At 41.2% G+C, this 17,359-nt stretch overlaps 1 protein-coding gene across 1 annotated transcript in view; it reads left to right on the forward strand.

Annotated features, from left to right (window-relative positions):
- The window catches only part of KLHL31 (kelch like family member 31), a 13,863-nt gene extending 818 nt beyond the window's left edge, over nucleotides 1–13,045 (forward strand). Inside the window, exons 2-3 of the mRNA XM_024765853.1 lie at nucleotides 9,357–10,561; nucleotides 12,313–13,045. Of these exons, the coding sequence (XP_024621621.1) occupies nucleotides 9,390–10,561; nucleotides 12,313–13,045 (1,905 nt within the window). The 5' untranslated portion in view covers nucleotides 9,357–9,389. The remainder of the gene's footprint in view (nucleotides 1–9,356; nucleotides 10,562–12,312) is intronic.
- The last annotated feature ends 4,314 nt before the right edge of the window (nucleotides 13,046–17,359 follow it).

Consider the following 17,359-nt stretch of genomic DNA (forward strand, 5'->3'; position numbering starts at 1 on the left):
GGCGGCGGCCGGGAGCGGACGCAGCTGACGCCCCCTTGGCAAGAAGACCTTCTGGGACCCCAGCTCATTCTGGCATGAGAGTGACAGTGACACTTTGGCACACATGGCTTCCCAGCTTGCCCTGGGTACAGTCTCTCCCAGGAGGCCAGGGTGGAGGGCAGCAGGAGAGAGAATGCTCTTACATATACAGTGACAGTTCTTTTCTGTAATCGGTTCTAGGAGTTTTCATCTGAAATCTGTTTCAGGCCAGGAGGGACAGGTGTGATCCTGTCACATGGACTTGCCCCCTTGTAGAAGAGGGTAGAATTATGTTACCATGTCTTGGCAGCCTCACTTCAGTCCAACGGTTCTGGATCTGTTTGGGGTTATGGACCTTTTTGTGAATCTCTGAAAGCTCTGGGCCCACTTTATAGAAAAATACACATAAACACACATGCACAACATGTTTTCATAATATTCCAGAAATGTTCATGGAATTCCTGGGCTCACCTGAAACCCAACCCAGAAAAGGGTTGCCTGATAAAATACAGGACACCCAAGTACACTGAACTTCAGATAAACCACAAACCAGTTTTTATTATAAGTATGTCCCAAATATCACCTGGGATATATTTAAATACTAAAATAGATTGGTGGTTTTTCTAAAATTCAAATTTATCTGGAGATCCTATATTTTTATTTACTAAATTTGGCAACTCAGACCCAAATGCATGACTTGCAGATGGAGAATCCCCTGTCTGTGTTGGTTTATCCATATCTGATCATGAGTTGATGCTAGGGTTCTAAAAGGCCATATTGGGGGGGGCGAGTGGAAGGGGGGAGAAGTGATACAGACCGGACTTTGACTATTCTGACAGCAAAAGCCAGCTGTTTATTTTTAACTCTCTGTAAAATTTTACAAATGAAAGGTACACATCTCATCTGACAGATGATTAAACTGAAATCCTAAAAAGCTGAATGTTTTGCCATAGGTCTTTCAAATGGTTAGAGCAAAATTACCATCAAAACCCGATTCTCAGTTCTGTGACAACCAAAGGGACATTAGTCTTACAAACTAGATTTCTAACCCCACTTCCTGCAACCTTAACGTTACACAAACAGAAGACAAGTAAAAGAAAGAGCTATTTTACTACAATTTTCAACAAAACCAAAAATCTTAGCACAGGGTCCTTACATCCTGTATCCAGGTTTGGAAAATAGAAGTTAGCTTTATGTATAGAGTGTGTATATGTTATAGATAGCAGGCCTCTAGCTAAGTTGAGCCATCAGAAATTGATAATATTTGTCTTTAAACAAAAATTGATAATTCCGTATTCAACCTAACACTGAAAAGGAGGTGTCTGATTCTCTGATCAACAAATTCATACAAGATCTCCTTGAACCTACTTCTGTTTTTGGCTTACCCAAACTACTAGAGAGTTTCATAGACTTACAACCCCTAATAGGATAAAGAAACCCATAGGCTCTGATTGTCCCCAAACGAATCTGTCTTACAATTAAAAGGGCAGCTCTTTTATTTCAGTATTTGGAGCTATAAAGAACCATTTCATGTTCTCCATATCCAAACTTTGATTTTATAAATTTGAGTTCCACCTCACTCAATCTCAATCTTCCCATGTTGGAAGGAGTTAACTTTTTAACCTGCGACAGATTTCAACCTGCCCTGGATATAAGGGCTATATAGGGGGTCAGGGTTCAATCTGGGTTTGAATCTTTGCCCTACTACACTTTATATACCCATCCTGTGACCTTGGATATGTTTTTAAAACTCTCTCTGAACCTTAATTTCTTCATTTGTAAAATGAACATAATATTACCTGCCTTTTAGAATTGTCACAATGCTTAAATTTTAAAAAATAAAATCATGTCAAGTATTTACCTAGGCTCAGCACACAGTTATTCCTCAAGTTACACATGCTAGCTCTACAATTATTATTTTAGGTAGAAATGAAAGTAATAGTTTACATTGAATACATAGTCTAGATTCGTGCTTGGTGATTTATATTTAGGAATTAATTATTCACATGCTTAAATTGGCAAATACAAAAGATCACGGCAAATTTTGTTGCTGTTGTTGTTGCGTTACGTGGGCCTCTCACTGTTGTGGCCTCTCCCGTTGTGGAGCACAGGCTCCAGATGTGCAGGCTCAGCGGCCATGGCTCACGGGCCCAGCCGCTCCGCGGCACGTGGGATCTTCCCGGACCGGGGCACGAAGCCGTGTCCCTTGCATCGACAGGCAGACTCTCAACCACTGCACCACCAGGGAAGCCCGATCACGGCAAATTTGACGGCTCACTTAACTGCCCAGCTGTTATCACGTGTTGAATACACGACACTATCATCATAGAAATGACACGAGAGCCAAGACCGGCAGTGGGCTGTGGGAGGAGGGCGTGGAATCGTGCCTCTGTTGCCCTTCTGCCACTTTCTAACAGGCAGCTCTTACAGGGGACCTGGGAGGCTGCTCTGGGCACTAGTGGATGGAGTGGGGAGGGAAGGAGGTGTGGGGTCCACGACCAGAGAAGAATTCTCTGAGCTCCCTCCACAGAATGAAGGGATAACTCCGATAGCCTGGGGAGCCTTCCACAACCTTCTGCGCTCTGTGCAGTCTCCTTTTTTACCCAGAAGGGGAAGGGACGGGGGGCACTGCAGTGCCTCCAAATAGCCGCTCATCCGACCTGCTCTGTCCAGCGTGTCCTGCTACGGCAGGGCCACTAACGGTCCCAGGGCACCTGTAAAGCTCTTTTTTGATCCCAAGGGGACAACTCACTAGAGCCCCCTGGCTGGGGAGGGAGAATCATGCCCTTTATGCTTCAGGAAAAATGTAGAAACAGTCTTGAAACTGTCCCAGTTGCAGGCAGCTCAGATAGGCTGGTCCCCTCACCACGCAAACCCCATGCAGACTGACCATGACCCCAGTCAAAGCCCTCCCTGGGGTGTGGAAATCACAGCGACTGCCCAGCTACCAAGCCTGGGGAGGGGGTTCCCTGAGCCTCTGGCCACAAGGCCCTCACTCATTAAAAAAGAAAAGAAAAAGACAAAAAGCTTCGAAAACAACAAGAGTAAGTGAAAGCCCCATCCAGCTTATTGAATCAATAAGAATGGAATGCTTTAGAAATGGATTACTCAACACCAGGTCACACTCTGTATTGTATAAGAACATGTACAGGCAACTCGTTGTAACCACTGCCTCTTCCTCGTAGCCACGTTTTGGTATCACTGTGACCACCATTTGTGATCATTTACAATATGACCCAGGGGTGCATAGTGAACATTTGTATAACTGTAAAAATTATATATGTTATAATTGAAAAGACAATGAGACTTCTGTGCAAATTGCTTTGACTACTTGTTCACATATGACCTTGGAGCTGAGTAGTACGTTTCTGTGAATATTCCATTTTTTTCTAATCATCCTCTACAAGCCCACACCATCAGCCTGGCAGTCCAGCACCGTGACCAGATGAGCAAATGGAAGTGAGTTAAACTATTCCCCTTTCCTTCCATTCATGAGTCCTTAGGCTGCCCTCTTATAACTTCTTTCCTTTAAGGCTGCCTTTGCTTTTCATTCAAGTGTGATTGTAGGAAAATGCTGGTTAGTTGGTCAATTGGCATGGGGTATGTGTGTGTGTGTGTGTGTGTGTGTGTGTGTGTACCCAGCGTGACATGTCAGAAAGGCCTCAGTGTGAGGGTCCTAGAGAGTCATCAAAGGCTTCCCAGTCTGCCCTGTGAGAACATAGCCTCTGGGTTTTAATCATCCATGGAGAGGGAGCTGGTCTTCCCTGCAGTAGGGACTGGAGCACACCCTGTAGCTCTCCTACCATACTTGCCTTAAATTGAGAAAAGCCATGGCCGGAGCCCCACCTCCCTGGGAAATGGAAGAGCAGGGCCAGAGGAAGAGCATTTCTTGGGATGTAGGGAGCAGTGAACACCTCTGCAGCCTAGAGGACAACATCAGAGCCTGGCCCAGCTTCCAAGGAGTGAGACTGGTCCCCAGACTCCTCTGAGGGGTCTTCAGCATGTTATTGGAGGAATATGGCCCAGACTGAGAACACCTGGGCAGGTGGATGGAGAGCCTCACCTTCGAGGTGCAGACCTAGGAACAGGATGTAATGGCAGTTCTAGTAGAGAAAGACTGAATTTATGAGCATATCTGGGGAAATATGGCCACAAGGAAGTGGTCTGCAGGCTCTGATTTCAAAACTCTCTTAAATGGTCTCCTGAATCTCAGAGCTAAAGAAGCCAGTTACCTTTACACAGTGATTTTGAGGATTCTAAAAACCCTCTCTTATTAAGAAAATATGTATATATTTAAAATATTAATAATATTAAGATTAAATTAATGTAATTTGATTAATGTTAAAATATTATGTAAATAATAATATAATATTAGTTTAAAGAATATGCGTATATGTTCCACAGTGGTAGCTCTGTTAGAAATTTGTATGTGAGTCATTGGAGTACAGTGATAAAAAAAACCCAAAAACTCCAAAAAACGTGCATCTCTGGGAGGAAGAGTAGATTTGCCCACTGATGGATTAGCTTGGATCATCTGTCAGACTAGCTAATGTGTCACCCAGTAGGGCCCTGGAGAAATGGGACAAGGGCAAGAGAATTCAGATAAAGGGTCACGAGGGTTTCCACGGGAACACCAGGGGCAGCAAGAAGGCCAGACCATGGAGGAAAGAGAAGGCAGCAACAGAAAGTAACAGAAGGAAGCCGTGGAGGAAATTTGACTGATTTCACTAGGGCCTCAGTGCGCTCTCCTTCCTGGAGGTTCCTTAATCCTTCTCACTTGCATAGCAACTCATCAAGTTCAAACCCTTCCTGGTATCCAGCATCCTTTCTGTATCCTCGTGTTACCTGCCTACCTGTCTCCCTCACTCCAGCAATCTTCTTCGTCTGCACATCCCGTGCCGAGTCACCCCTCCCTGCTTCCATAACAGGCATTTCCTCTGCTTTAAAGGCCTTCCCCCTCCTATACCTACTCCTCTTAAAAACCTTTCATTCCTGGAACCGGCAAGATTCCTGTTATCTACAAATCTTCCCATCCTAACCCCACTCCAACAAAACAGTTCCTTTCATTTGAAATCTGAAGTCCAGGTTCATAGATTCAATCTGTTCTATATAATCTGTTATTTTCCTGACATAACCTATGTCCCAAGTTTCTTAAATTTCCAGGGTTACCTTTCTCATTCATAGCAAAGTAAATAATCTGTTCTTCAGCCTATGTCATTGCATGAGTTCCATTTCTCTCCCTGGCATTTTCAAAAATCCCTTAGAAATGTTTAACTGTTCCAGAAATCTACTCTTGATCCCCATGACTGCATCTCCATCCTGTGGCCACTTTCTCTGATTGGTTTCACCCCAAAGCTTAAACAGGTTACTTCCTTCATTCCCTAAAACACATCTAAGAAGGTTATTGATTTTAATGAAAACAATTCAAATTTTTTGAACATTCGCATTTTGCAAGACACCCTATGAAATGCTGTACAGACATTTCTCACTAAGCTTTCATGGACCACCCGACAGGCAAGCACCATTATTATCTTTACTTTAGAGGTAAGCCAGTAGAGTGGAGACTCTAAGAGGTTAGTAATCTATGGAAACTCACAGCTCAGATAAATAGTGGAGCTGGTATTTACATTGTATTTTCATTTTCATTCTCATTCAGTTTGAAATACTGTCTAATTTCTTCTTTGACTCATGGATTATTTACAAGCGTATTGTTTAATTCCCAGGATTTCCTCCAAAACAATGAGTGGTTATAAGCCTGACGTCCAAATGAGTAAAAAATTGCCCATAGGACTTCCTCCAGGAAAATAGTAAGGGCCATTTGCAAAAACACATTTGTGCTCCTACTGGTAGGATCTACTGGGTTTTTGTTTTGTTTTTTTAAGTTACTCTGCTGCGATTCCCTACTTTCTTGTTGTCATCTTGTACTTGTCATTGTTTATCTATTTAACACAGATTACATATCGTATTTGCTCCATCACTCCCAGTACAGTGCCGTCCACACAGCAACAGGCGTCTGATAACTACTTGCTGAACAAAATTTTTAAAATTTTCCCCAGAAAAAATCCAACAAGGGGACACTTACCACCTAAGTCAAATGCATTTGAAGACTAAAATGATGGTGGGTTGAAAATCTGTTTCACAAGGTAAGGATGCATGTGGCTTTGCCTGCAAGAAAGAATGAGGAAGGACAAATGTGCTACAGTCTTGTAAACAAAAACAAATGTGAATATGACAGAGCTTAACGAGGAAGAAAAAAAGCCCTGGCAAAGCAAAAGACCTTCTCTGTTTCCTACCTACTTGCTAACTCTCCTTCCACGTGGAAAAGAACAGGAACAAACACAACAGAAAGGTTATGGAATTGTTTTTAACATCTATTCCAGTAATTAAACTGAAGACTTTCAAGGGGGATCAAAGCTAAGTTTTACCTCTCAGGATGAACTCAACAGTGAGACAAAAACACACACACACACACACACACACACACACCACCCCTCAAAAAACTATAAAACACCTAAACATCTAAATGTGCATCAACAAGGGAATAATTGAACAAGTTTTATATATCCTTACTATGGGAATCTATGCAGCTGTTAGGGACAATGATATAAATTTATGTATGTGCTGATATGGAAAGATGTACATGAGTACATCCAAGTGAAAAAAGCAAACTGCTGACTAATACAGCATAAACTTGTTTTGATACAAGTTCTCTTATAGTGGTATGCTGGAGCTCATGAGAACCAATTTACATTTTCAGGAATTTAGCAAACTGGTTGTTGGTAGCTTAAAACCAACCACAACAAGTATATTTGTACTAAAGAAATTAGCACCTTGCAAATAAGGGGTATTTTACCCCCCCTGGAGAGTTGATTTACCAGCACACCACTGCTCAAACTATGCAAATATAAGTTTGCATAAGCATATACAATTATCTGGAATGATATAAAGCAAACTGTGAGTTGTTGAACTACACATACTGATTTTGTTATTTTTAAAATGAAAAAAAAAATGGATGAACCTAGAGATTATCATACTAAGTGAAGTAAGCCAGAGAGAGAAAGACAAGTATCATATGCTATCACTTCTATGTGGAAACTAAAAAAACAACAAAAACAAACAAAAAAAGATACAAATGAACTTATTTACAAAACAGAAATAGATCCACAGACATAGGAAACAAACTTATGGTTACCAAAGGGTGAAAAGGGAGGGAGGGATAAATTAGGAGGTTGGGATTAAAATACACACACTACTATATATAAAATAGATAACCAACAAGGACCTATTGTGTAACACAGGGAACTATACTCAATGTTTTGTAATAACCTATAAGGGAAAAGAATCAGAAAAAGAATATATATATTCTGAATCACTGTGCTGTACACCTGAAACTAAGATGACATTGTAAATCAACTATACTTCAATAAAAAATAAAAATGAAAAAAGTAACACCAGTAATTTCACAAGAAAGTGAAAGGCTATAGATAAAATCCATCTAAAAGTCTAAGTGGGGCTTCCCTGGTGGCGCAGTGGTTGAGAGTCCGCCTACCGATGCAGGGGACATGGGTTCGTGCCCCGGTCCGGGAAGATCCCGCATCCCGCATGCCGCGGAGCGGCTGGGCCCGTGAGCCATGGCCGCTGAGACTGCGCGTCCGGAGCCTGTGCTCCGCAACGGGAGCGGCCACAACAGTGAGAGGCCCGCGTATAGCAAAAAAAAAATAAAAATAAAAAGCCTAAGTGTAGCATCTTCTGATGACTATGCCCAATATTTTGAGAAGGGCTAAAATAATTTAATCTGTGATACTTTAAGGGCCATGTATTTATTTGGTAAACAATATATTTCAAGGCTACATTTAATATTAGAGCTGTTCAGAGCTATGTAATAGAGCTAAATCTACACTTCCTATAGATTTAAACTGGTTCAAATATTTATAACATTGATAATAGGAAATGGTTACTGTCCTTAATATGTCAGCATCTATATAAATATATTTCTAAGAGGCACATTAGTAGATTTAGAACTTTAGTGTCAAAGCATAAAAATAGTTTTTATTCTTAATGGGCTGCTAAATTATTATTCAAAAGACTGTATCAGTTATACTCCCATCAACAGTGTATGGAGAGTACCACACCAATATCTGATATTCTGAATATTTTAAAATATTTTAACCACTTGATAAGCAAAATTTGACGACAAAAAAATAAAAAGGCTCTCTGGATTTCAGTTGACAGTTCTCTGATTATTGTTAGCTCAGCTTTTTAAAAATATTAACTGTATTTTATTTTCTGTGAACAACCTTGTTACCTAGACATAGTCTTTGTGCACTTTCTACTTGGATTACCTTTGACTTATTAACTTTATGAGCCCTTTAAATATCGTTAGGGAATTCCCTGGCGGTCCAGTGGTTAGGACTTGGCGCTTTCACTGCTGGGTCCCAGGTTCGATCCCTGGTCGGTGAACTAGGATCCGGCAAGGCCAAAAAATAAATAAAAATAAATACTGTGTTAACTTCACTTTAACCTTTTATCTGTCAAAAATGTTACAAATATTTGTCTTCATAGTCTGTTGCTTGTCTTTTATATTTAATAGTTGGTGCTGTTTTATAGATATACATTTTCATTTTTTTAATATTCAGATATTTCAGTCTTCCCCTTTATGCTTCTGGATTTTATGTTATGCTTAAGAGGGTCTTTCCTACTCTAAGATTTTTTTAAAAACTACTTTGTTCTAGTTCTTGTGTAAGTTTGTGTGTGTTTGTGAGTCATTTAGAAATTCAACTGGAAATTATTTTAGTGACTATGTAGAGTAGAAAGTACTTGACTATCATTACAATTCCTTATCCATTGATTGTTAGCCACGTTTATTCTAATATATATTCTACATTTAACACGGATTCCTGAATTTTAGTGTTATAATATTTTATTGAGAGAGAAAAACTTCAGGGTAGTTGTCATTCACTTTTTCCTGAACATAAACTAAGCCCTTAAAAAGATGTTTAACTACTATTCCATAATAACTGTACAGGTAGATCAGAGAATATTGGGTCATTTCTGCTACATAAAATTACTTGGCCGTATAGCTATTGAGAGGTCTCATTTGATAATATAAATGTTTCTAGAATTGTCTACAATGATCGATGCTGAAGTAAACGGTGAATAAGATGTGCATCTAGTTTAATGTAAGTCTTTAAATCTAGTTTTGAGACTTTAATCAATCTACGTTATGCCATTAAAAAACTACTATCTTATTAAAAAAAGGAAAGTTTCTCAATGTAGCATTTCAAAGTTTAATGCACAATTAAAATAAAACCATGTCTTTTCTTTTTTTTTTTTTTTAGCAAGTTCTTGCCTGTGACAGTGTGTTTGCCACCATGGCCCCCAAAAAGAAGACTGTCAGAAAGAACAAAGGCAACATCAATGAGATGACCATCATTGTAGAAGACAGCCCCCTCAACAAACTCAACGCTTTGAATGGGCTCCTGGAGGGAGGCAATGGCCTTAGCTGCATCTCTTCTGAATTAACAGATGCTTCTTACGGCCCCAACCTCTTGGAAGGTTTAAGTAAAATGAGGCAGGAGAGCTTCCTTTGCGACTTAGTCATCGGCACCAAAACAAAATCCTTTGACGTTCACAAGTCAGTGATGGCTTCTTGCAGTGAGTACTTTTACAACATCCTAAAAAAAGACCCCTCTACCCAAAGGGTGGATCTCAGTGATATCGCACCGCTGGGCCTGGCCACGGTCATTGCATACGCCTACACTGGAAAGCTCACTCTCTCCTTGTATACCATAGGAAGCATTATTTCTGCTGCTGTTTATCTTCAGATCCATACCCTTGTCAAGATGTGCAGTGACTTTCTGATACAAGAAATGAGTGTTGAGAATTGCATGTACATTGCGAACATTGCCGAAACATACTCCCTGAGAAATGCAAAGGCAGCAGCCCAAAAATTTATCCGGGATAACTTCCTTGAATTTGCAGAATCAGATCAGTTTATGAAACTTACATTTGAGCAAATTAATGAACTTCTTATGGATGATGACTTACAGTTGCCTTCTGAAATAGTAGCATTCCAGATTGCAATGAAATGGTTAGAATTTGACCAAAAGAGAGTGAAATATGCTGCCGATCTTTTGAGCAATATTCGCTTTGGTACCATCTCTGCGCAAGACCTGGTCAGTTACGTTCAGTCAGTACCGAGAATGATGCAAGATGCTGATTGTCACAAGCTTCTTGTAGATGCTATGAACTACCACTTACTTCCCTATCATCAGAACACATTGCAGTCTAGACGCACGAGAATCCGAGGGGGCTGTCGTGTGCTTGTCACTGTGGGGGGCCGTCCAGGCCTTACTGAGAAGTCCCTTAGCAGAGACGTCTTGTATAGAGACCCTGAAAATGGATGGAGCAAGCTTACAGAGATGCCAGCCAAGAGTTTTAATCAGTGCGTGGCTGTGATGGATGGATTTCTTTATGTGGCCGGTGGTGAAGACCAGAATGATGCAAGAAATCAAGCCAAGCATGCAGTCAGCAATTTCTGCAGGTACTGGCTCTTTTATTAGGAATAGAAATCGTTCAATGGTATGAGGAAATTGCCCTGACATAGAATGAAGTTAATCATTAGCTTAATTCATTGGCTCAGTAAATCAATAATAATAATAATGCCACATTACATATATATATCACTTCACATTATATAAAGTGCACTCACATATATTATGCATTATAATTTTCCCAATAAGCCAATGAAGCGAGCACGGAAGATATGATGATTCTGATTTTACATGTGAGAAATTTGACACCAAGAGAAGTGATACCACTAGTAAGTAGAATTCACATTTTCTCATTTCTGGTCAGGGTGCTCTCCACAATGCCCTGCCTTTTTGAAAGAAACTGGGTGCAAATTTAGTTTTTAACATTAAGTGGTAAGAAAGATTAAAATGATACAAAATTTCTTTTTAAGTGGACTGTTACTGATGACTTCAGATTTATAACTGGCAACCAGAATGAGATCATTAAAAATGTGGCAGCTAATTAACTTTAAATATTTCTTTAAAGACTGAATACCATCAATATTTTTGATACATGTAAACAAGAGTAAAAGCATGATAAATCCTGCAGAAAGTGGAATTCAAATGCATATTATTTTTGTATATTTATAATAAAAAATTAAACCTCCATATACATGAAATGTTCAGAAAGTCATGCTTCTATCATGGTAGTGGTTCAAAGGCAAACATAGCTAATGAGCAAGATCTGAAAATTCATCTAGTAAATCATAAAAAATATTCTTTATTGTTTCATTATATGTACATGTGTGTCATTTAAACGAATCCAAACAATTGATTTTTAGCCCTTAATTTATAGCTATGGTTAAGTTTTGATTTGGAGGTGAAATGAGACAAATATGAATGAACATCAAACAGAGTCAGTTCTGTGTTTACAATACTTGGAACTATGGAAAGTGTTAGTTTACTATGGGTGCCTTATTTTCCTCCTGCTAATAACTACTTGTACCCAAGTCACTGTTTTTGAGGTATTGACTTCAGTGCTTATGGTATAATAACTGTAATGCTGAACACTGAAAAAAATATACACCTACACTGAAAAGTCAGACCTACTAATAAGTGCTAGAAAATAGAGAAGCATCAAAAGTTAAAGCTTTGTTGATGCACTGGGACATGAGTTCTATTATTCTCGATCTAAACAGATGACAGAAGACTTAGTGACTTAGCTTTACAGTGGCAATGGCCAGGAGAGGTGCGTGAACGAGAAGGGGTTTGTGAGAACGTAGGAACTCAGTCAACTTTCTTGATTAAGCCATGAGAATGAGCTAGGGGTGGCTGGTGTCTGAAGATATGTGGAATTGACTTTAATGTGGCCATATTCCCTTCTCCGTGGAATTGACTTTAATGTGGCCATATTCCCTTCTCCGATTCCACAAATATCCAGCTTCCACCCTTCCTCCACGTGCGCATCCCCTAAATCCTACAGGATGATGGATTTGAATATGAAGAAAAGGGGACTGGAGGTCGGTCTCAGCGGGGTGGTCTCCCAGTAGCTGCTTTTATAAACGGGAGGAGGGGGAGTCACTTATGCCTGCCCTGCCTTTACCAAGGGTCGCATATTTTTACTGGTTGAGAGAGGATTAGCAGCCTCCAGGCGAGGAGCTGCGATGGATCCCCAGCCTCCTCGCAAGGATAGTGTCGAGTCTCCCACGTCCTGGTTGGCGGCGTCACCTGGGTTCCCCGGCTGCCGCCCACAAGGCTGTCACGCTTGCTCTACCACTTCCAGATACGATCCCCGCTTCAACACCTGGATCCACCTGGCTAGCATGAACCAGAAGCGGACGCACTTCAGCCTGAGCGTGTTCAACGGGCTCCTGTACGCCGTGGGCGGCCGCAACGCCGAGGGCAGCCTGGCCTCGCTCGAGTGCTACGTGCCGTCCGCCAACCAGTGGCAGCCCAAGGCGCCCCTGGAGGTGGCGCGCTGTTGCCACGCCAGCGCGGTGGCCGACGGCCGCGTGCTGGTGACCGGCGGCTACATCGGCGGCGCCTACTCGCGCTCCGTGTGCGCCTACGACCCGGCCCGCGATGCGTGGCAGGAGCTGCCGGCGCTCAGCACGCCGCGGGGCTGGCATTGCACGGTGGCGCTGGGCGAGCGCGTGTACGTGATGGGCGGCAGCCAGCTGGGGCCGCGCGGCGAACGCGTGGACGTGCTAACCGTGGAGAGCTTCAACCCGGCTACCGGCCAGTGGAGCTACGCGGCGCCTCTGCCCGTGGGCGTGAGCACGGCGGGCGCCTCGACGCTGCACGGCCGCGCCTACCTGCTGGGCGGCTGGAACGAGGGCGAAAGGAAGTACAAGAAGTGCATCCAGTGCTTCAGCCCCGAGCTCAACGAGTGGACGGAGGACGACGAACTGCCCGAGGCCACCGTGGGCGTGTCGTGCTGCACCCTGGCCATGCCCAATCACGTGACCCGAGAGTCCCGCGCCAGCTCGGTGTCCTCCGTGCCCGTCAGCATCTGAACCCGGGGAGCCGCGGGCTCGCGGGGGAGAAGATAGGCGTCGCGGTTCAGCAGTGAGCTAAAGGAAAGGAAACTATCTAACATTTACTACAGGGAAGTCTTTTCAGATCCATCGAGGCATCTGCCTTGGTGGTTTTCAGTTGCTTGTGTGGCATCATCTACCTCTCTGTCGATTTTTTTTTTTTTTTTTTTTTTTTTTTTTTTAGCAAAATAAAAGACCAGAGCCAACAAACAAAATACAGAGCCGGAGCCAACAAAGGAAAGAAGCCGTTTATTTCAGCGGCCACTGGGTGGCAGACAGAACTCGCGGTGGGCACTTCCATCGCGGCATCCTTTCTAAACATAGAGCGGTTACACCCACATTTGAGATTGTGCTTCTGCACTTCAATACACACGAAGCCTGTGTGAGTAAGAGATTTCTCGTACAAAAGTTTATTTTCCTTTCTCTTTTTTTTCTTTAGGAAGTTTAAAATATTCCTTTATAGGCTTCATTTTTAAATGGAAATCAATCTACATCCATAAGGACTTAAGATTTAATTCTGTGTTTCTATGCAGTTTCTTTACCTATACATGCCTGAGTAAAGGATTTCGAAAGGCATCCCAGGAGAAAATCATAGAGCTTAAGACAAATACTGACGGGAAAGTAACAGGGATTCCACCCTGGGGCTGACAGGTTGATGCCTTTGGTTTAGCGGTGATACCCTCCTCCCTGCCTCAGGCCCCCAAAAGTATTTCCTATCATAAAATCCTTCTCTCAAAGAAGGAACTGACATCAGTCATCTAATTTATAGGCAAATTTAAACCATTTTGTTGTTTCTCCTAGAAGTATTCACATTTTACTTTGGTCCCCCATTAAAAGAATTGCAAGTAGTACTCTCACCCTAAACACTACATCAAGATGGTTAAAGGCAACCTTGACCTTCATGTAAGCCCCCAGAAGAACACCAAATAAGACTCTGTCTGTAAGGATCCTTAACGTATGGCATATGCAGCCTGAAGGTTATGCAACCAATAACAATAATTGGATTTCTTCCAGTCTTTTAGATGAGTGAGAATGAAGGAAGCATTTGGAATTCCTGGATTTGGCAATAGCAGGATGAATGGGTCCCCCTCTTGGTAAATTCTATTGTTTACCAATTGATTTCAATCCTGATTTCTTAATTAAAAATCTAACACGTTCATTTTCTATAGAAATGTTAAGATAATATATGCCCATTTGATTATATATTTTTAAAATTTCATCTGCTCCAAATTCGCTTTGCAAATTAAACTATATCAGCTCCATATCAGTTTTCTTATATGTTCGCCAAGTTTGGAAGCAAGGGAATGATGGCAGTAAATGATACATATTTTCCTTTCTTCTAATTTATCCTTTTATTCTTTTGATAGTTCACTTGTTTTGGAGAGGAAGGGCCTATAAATTATGGGTTACGTGCAAATGGATTTTGAGAAATAAGACAAACTATTTAAATGGTGAAACATGACATCTATGACAGTATAACCGGGTTTTCATGAACCCTGTCCTCTCCCACTGTGTGTAGATAGGTTATGGCTAGAGTTACAATATTTATATTGAAAATATTTTATTCGAACTGTGAAAAGTGGTTCATATAGTAGTACACTTTGTGGAACAATTTTATATCATTGCCCCTTATGGAAAGCTCAATCTCTGGGTACACAATCTCTGGCAACACTCGGGTAAAGGCTAGAACATTGCGGGTTGAGAACAAAACGTTATTAATGTAAAAACACTGGGCTGTTTCCTAACCCCACACAGGGCAGGAGGAGCTTCTCCAAGTACAGAGCAGATCTGCTCCTTGATTCTTTATCGGCCCAGGCTGAAAAATAAACCTGTGTGAGAAACCAGTGTATGGAGCTGGTTATATCACTGAGCTCTTAAGTCACGATGTACAACCTATAGATAGACTTTTGTCCTTGCAGCACCTGGGTAAAATTAGCTTTTCATTTGTAATAAGTTGTTTAGGACACAACTTCCAAAGCCTATATGAGGGTGACTGTAACATCTTTTAGTTTGGTATAAACATATATTTTCATACAATCGAGAAGCCTATAGCATACCGTTAATTTTGAGAGACAAAAGGTGATGTATTATGCATTACAGGTCATAAGTGGGCAAATAGACATAATCTCTTGATGCTCACCAAGAGATGTATCTCCCATTGAGATCCTAGAAGTATAAGTGGGGGGCTTAAGGCTGGAATGAAATAAGAGTCAATCAACTGTAATATTTTATCATGGATGAATGAGGAAAGATGCTGAAACTAGAGGATTTTTCATCTATCAGAGCTTTGTAAAATACGGTGCACAAAAACTCGGCAGTGGCTTTCTAGAGGTGACCCTGGAGATGTGTTAGAATGGATAGAGCATTTGAAATGACCATTTAACGTAGTTTCTACATTGGTTATCTGAAGACTCACAGTATACAAATATTGGGGCTACCCAGGTTCCTGCGTGCATTGCTGCTGTATCTCCTGCTTCAACCATTAGGTCAATAAACAAAGACCAATAGGAATTTGGAATTCCAGAATTTCTGACGTAACAAATTGGAAGGGAGCATGGAACCTAAGGGTGGGTGAAGGTTTTACCTCCTGGAACATCCTGCACAGACCACTGAAAGACATGAAAATATGCAGCATCAAAATAATGCCTGTCATCTTCCACGTGGCAGTGAAACACACTCTTTAACCCAACTACTGAAGCAGGTACCTCTAGAAAACTTGACGACTTCCCCATGTTTTCCAACTGGAAAATTACTTCATTTTCATTACGTTGTAAGCTTACATTCAGTCACACTCCCAAGTCTTAGGAGCCAAGCCGATACCTCCTTTTATTTTTCTGAAAGCGGAGGACTTGTTATTTTTGTAATACCAGAGTCCTGTGATGAAATAAAAGCATTGGTTCAATGTATCAGAGAAATAGCAGGTTACCCAGCAGCTGAAATAATAAAACTCAAACTCTCTTTTTCGGAGTGGGCCAGAGACCTGACATAAAACTTTCCAGGGAGCCAGCCTGTAGTCTGTCCGTTTTTGGTTAGGTTCTTGGTGCCAAGTTGTTAACCCTCCTGCACTAGTTGCTTTCAGTGGCATTGGATGAGTTTTATTTTTACTTCCTATGTTGTAAGAATGGTTATGAATAAGGAGGTCAGGAATGGTACAGATGAATATAATTCTAAACAAGGATTAGATGGTAGTGGACTGTTATGAGTGAGGAGGTATAACTGAGGTAAGAAGAATGAGAGAATGTACTGACTGGGTCTGTGACTTAAGGCAGAGCAGCAATTATAGTAAGTGTATTTTACAAACATGCATGTAGATAGAGGTTTGCTTGGAAATATGTAAGTGTTAAGAGGTCCACATTTTGCTGGTTATCCTGGCCAGATAGCTTCCGAGTTCAACAAAGTTACTAGATAAAAGAAACTAAAATCACTTCATTTAATTAATGTTTTCCCTGAGTTACAAAGAAGTGAATTTATGTCATCCACTCTGAATGACTCTTCTCTGAATGAGCTAGATTCCCACCCCAGCCACTGTTGGATATATTCTCTAGCACAAGGCAGCACTCAAAGGAATTATTTTTCAGTATTTCTTTTCATATTTTAAAAACGATAGACTAGTTTCCTAAACACTCCTCCATGGTAATTATGAGAATTAAAGATTCCAAAATATTAACAATTTACCCTCCAGCACATTGAGAGGGTCAAGACCATTTAAATGTCCCTCTCGGGGAACTTGAAATAAAATACTTGTCTTGAATACTCCTAAAAATCTTTGTATTATTTAGCAAATTTTGGCCCAAAATTTCTTTGTTTGCTTAAGACATTCTTGTACTCTATAAGGAACAACAAACTAAAAGGTACGTCGTGTTTGTAACTCCTCTCTATCAATAAAGCTGCATTCAATAAGCGCTTTGTCAGTGATCAGATATGGGTAGTTTTGAAGTGTTCTTTCTGTGATGGTTGGGCTGTTGGTTTCTTTCTCTTTTTTTCTCTATTTAGTTTTCCTGATGACTCAGCTCAACACAACACAACAAAAAAAGGAAGCGACAAATGACTGAAAAGCTGTTCCAATAACTTGAAGACTAGTGAAAAATAAAAAGGGATAAAGCATCACTAGTGACTTGCTCTGTAACTCAGACAGAAGCCTAGGTCTGTCTCTCAGTCCTGACCATGTAGAAGTCATGGATTAAGTGTGGTTTCTCATCTCAGATCCACCCTGACCACAGCCAGCCTGGCGCAGACTCAGGTTCATCATCATTTGCAACGAAACCACTTTTTAGGAAATGAAATTGTGTTGTT

This window comes from Neophocaena asiaeorientalis, unplaced genomic scaffold (genome assembly GCF_003031525.2).
Source record: "Neophocaena asiaeorientalis asiaeorientalis breed wild unplaced genomic scaffold, Neophocaena_asiaeorientalis_V1.1 scaffold46, whole genome shotgun sequence".
Taxonomy (NCBI): Eukaryota; Metazoa; Chordata; class Mammalia; order Artiodactyla; family Phocoenidae; genus Neophocaena; species Neophocaena asiaeorientalis.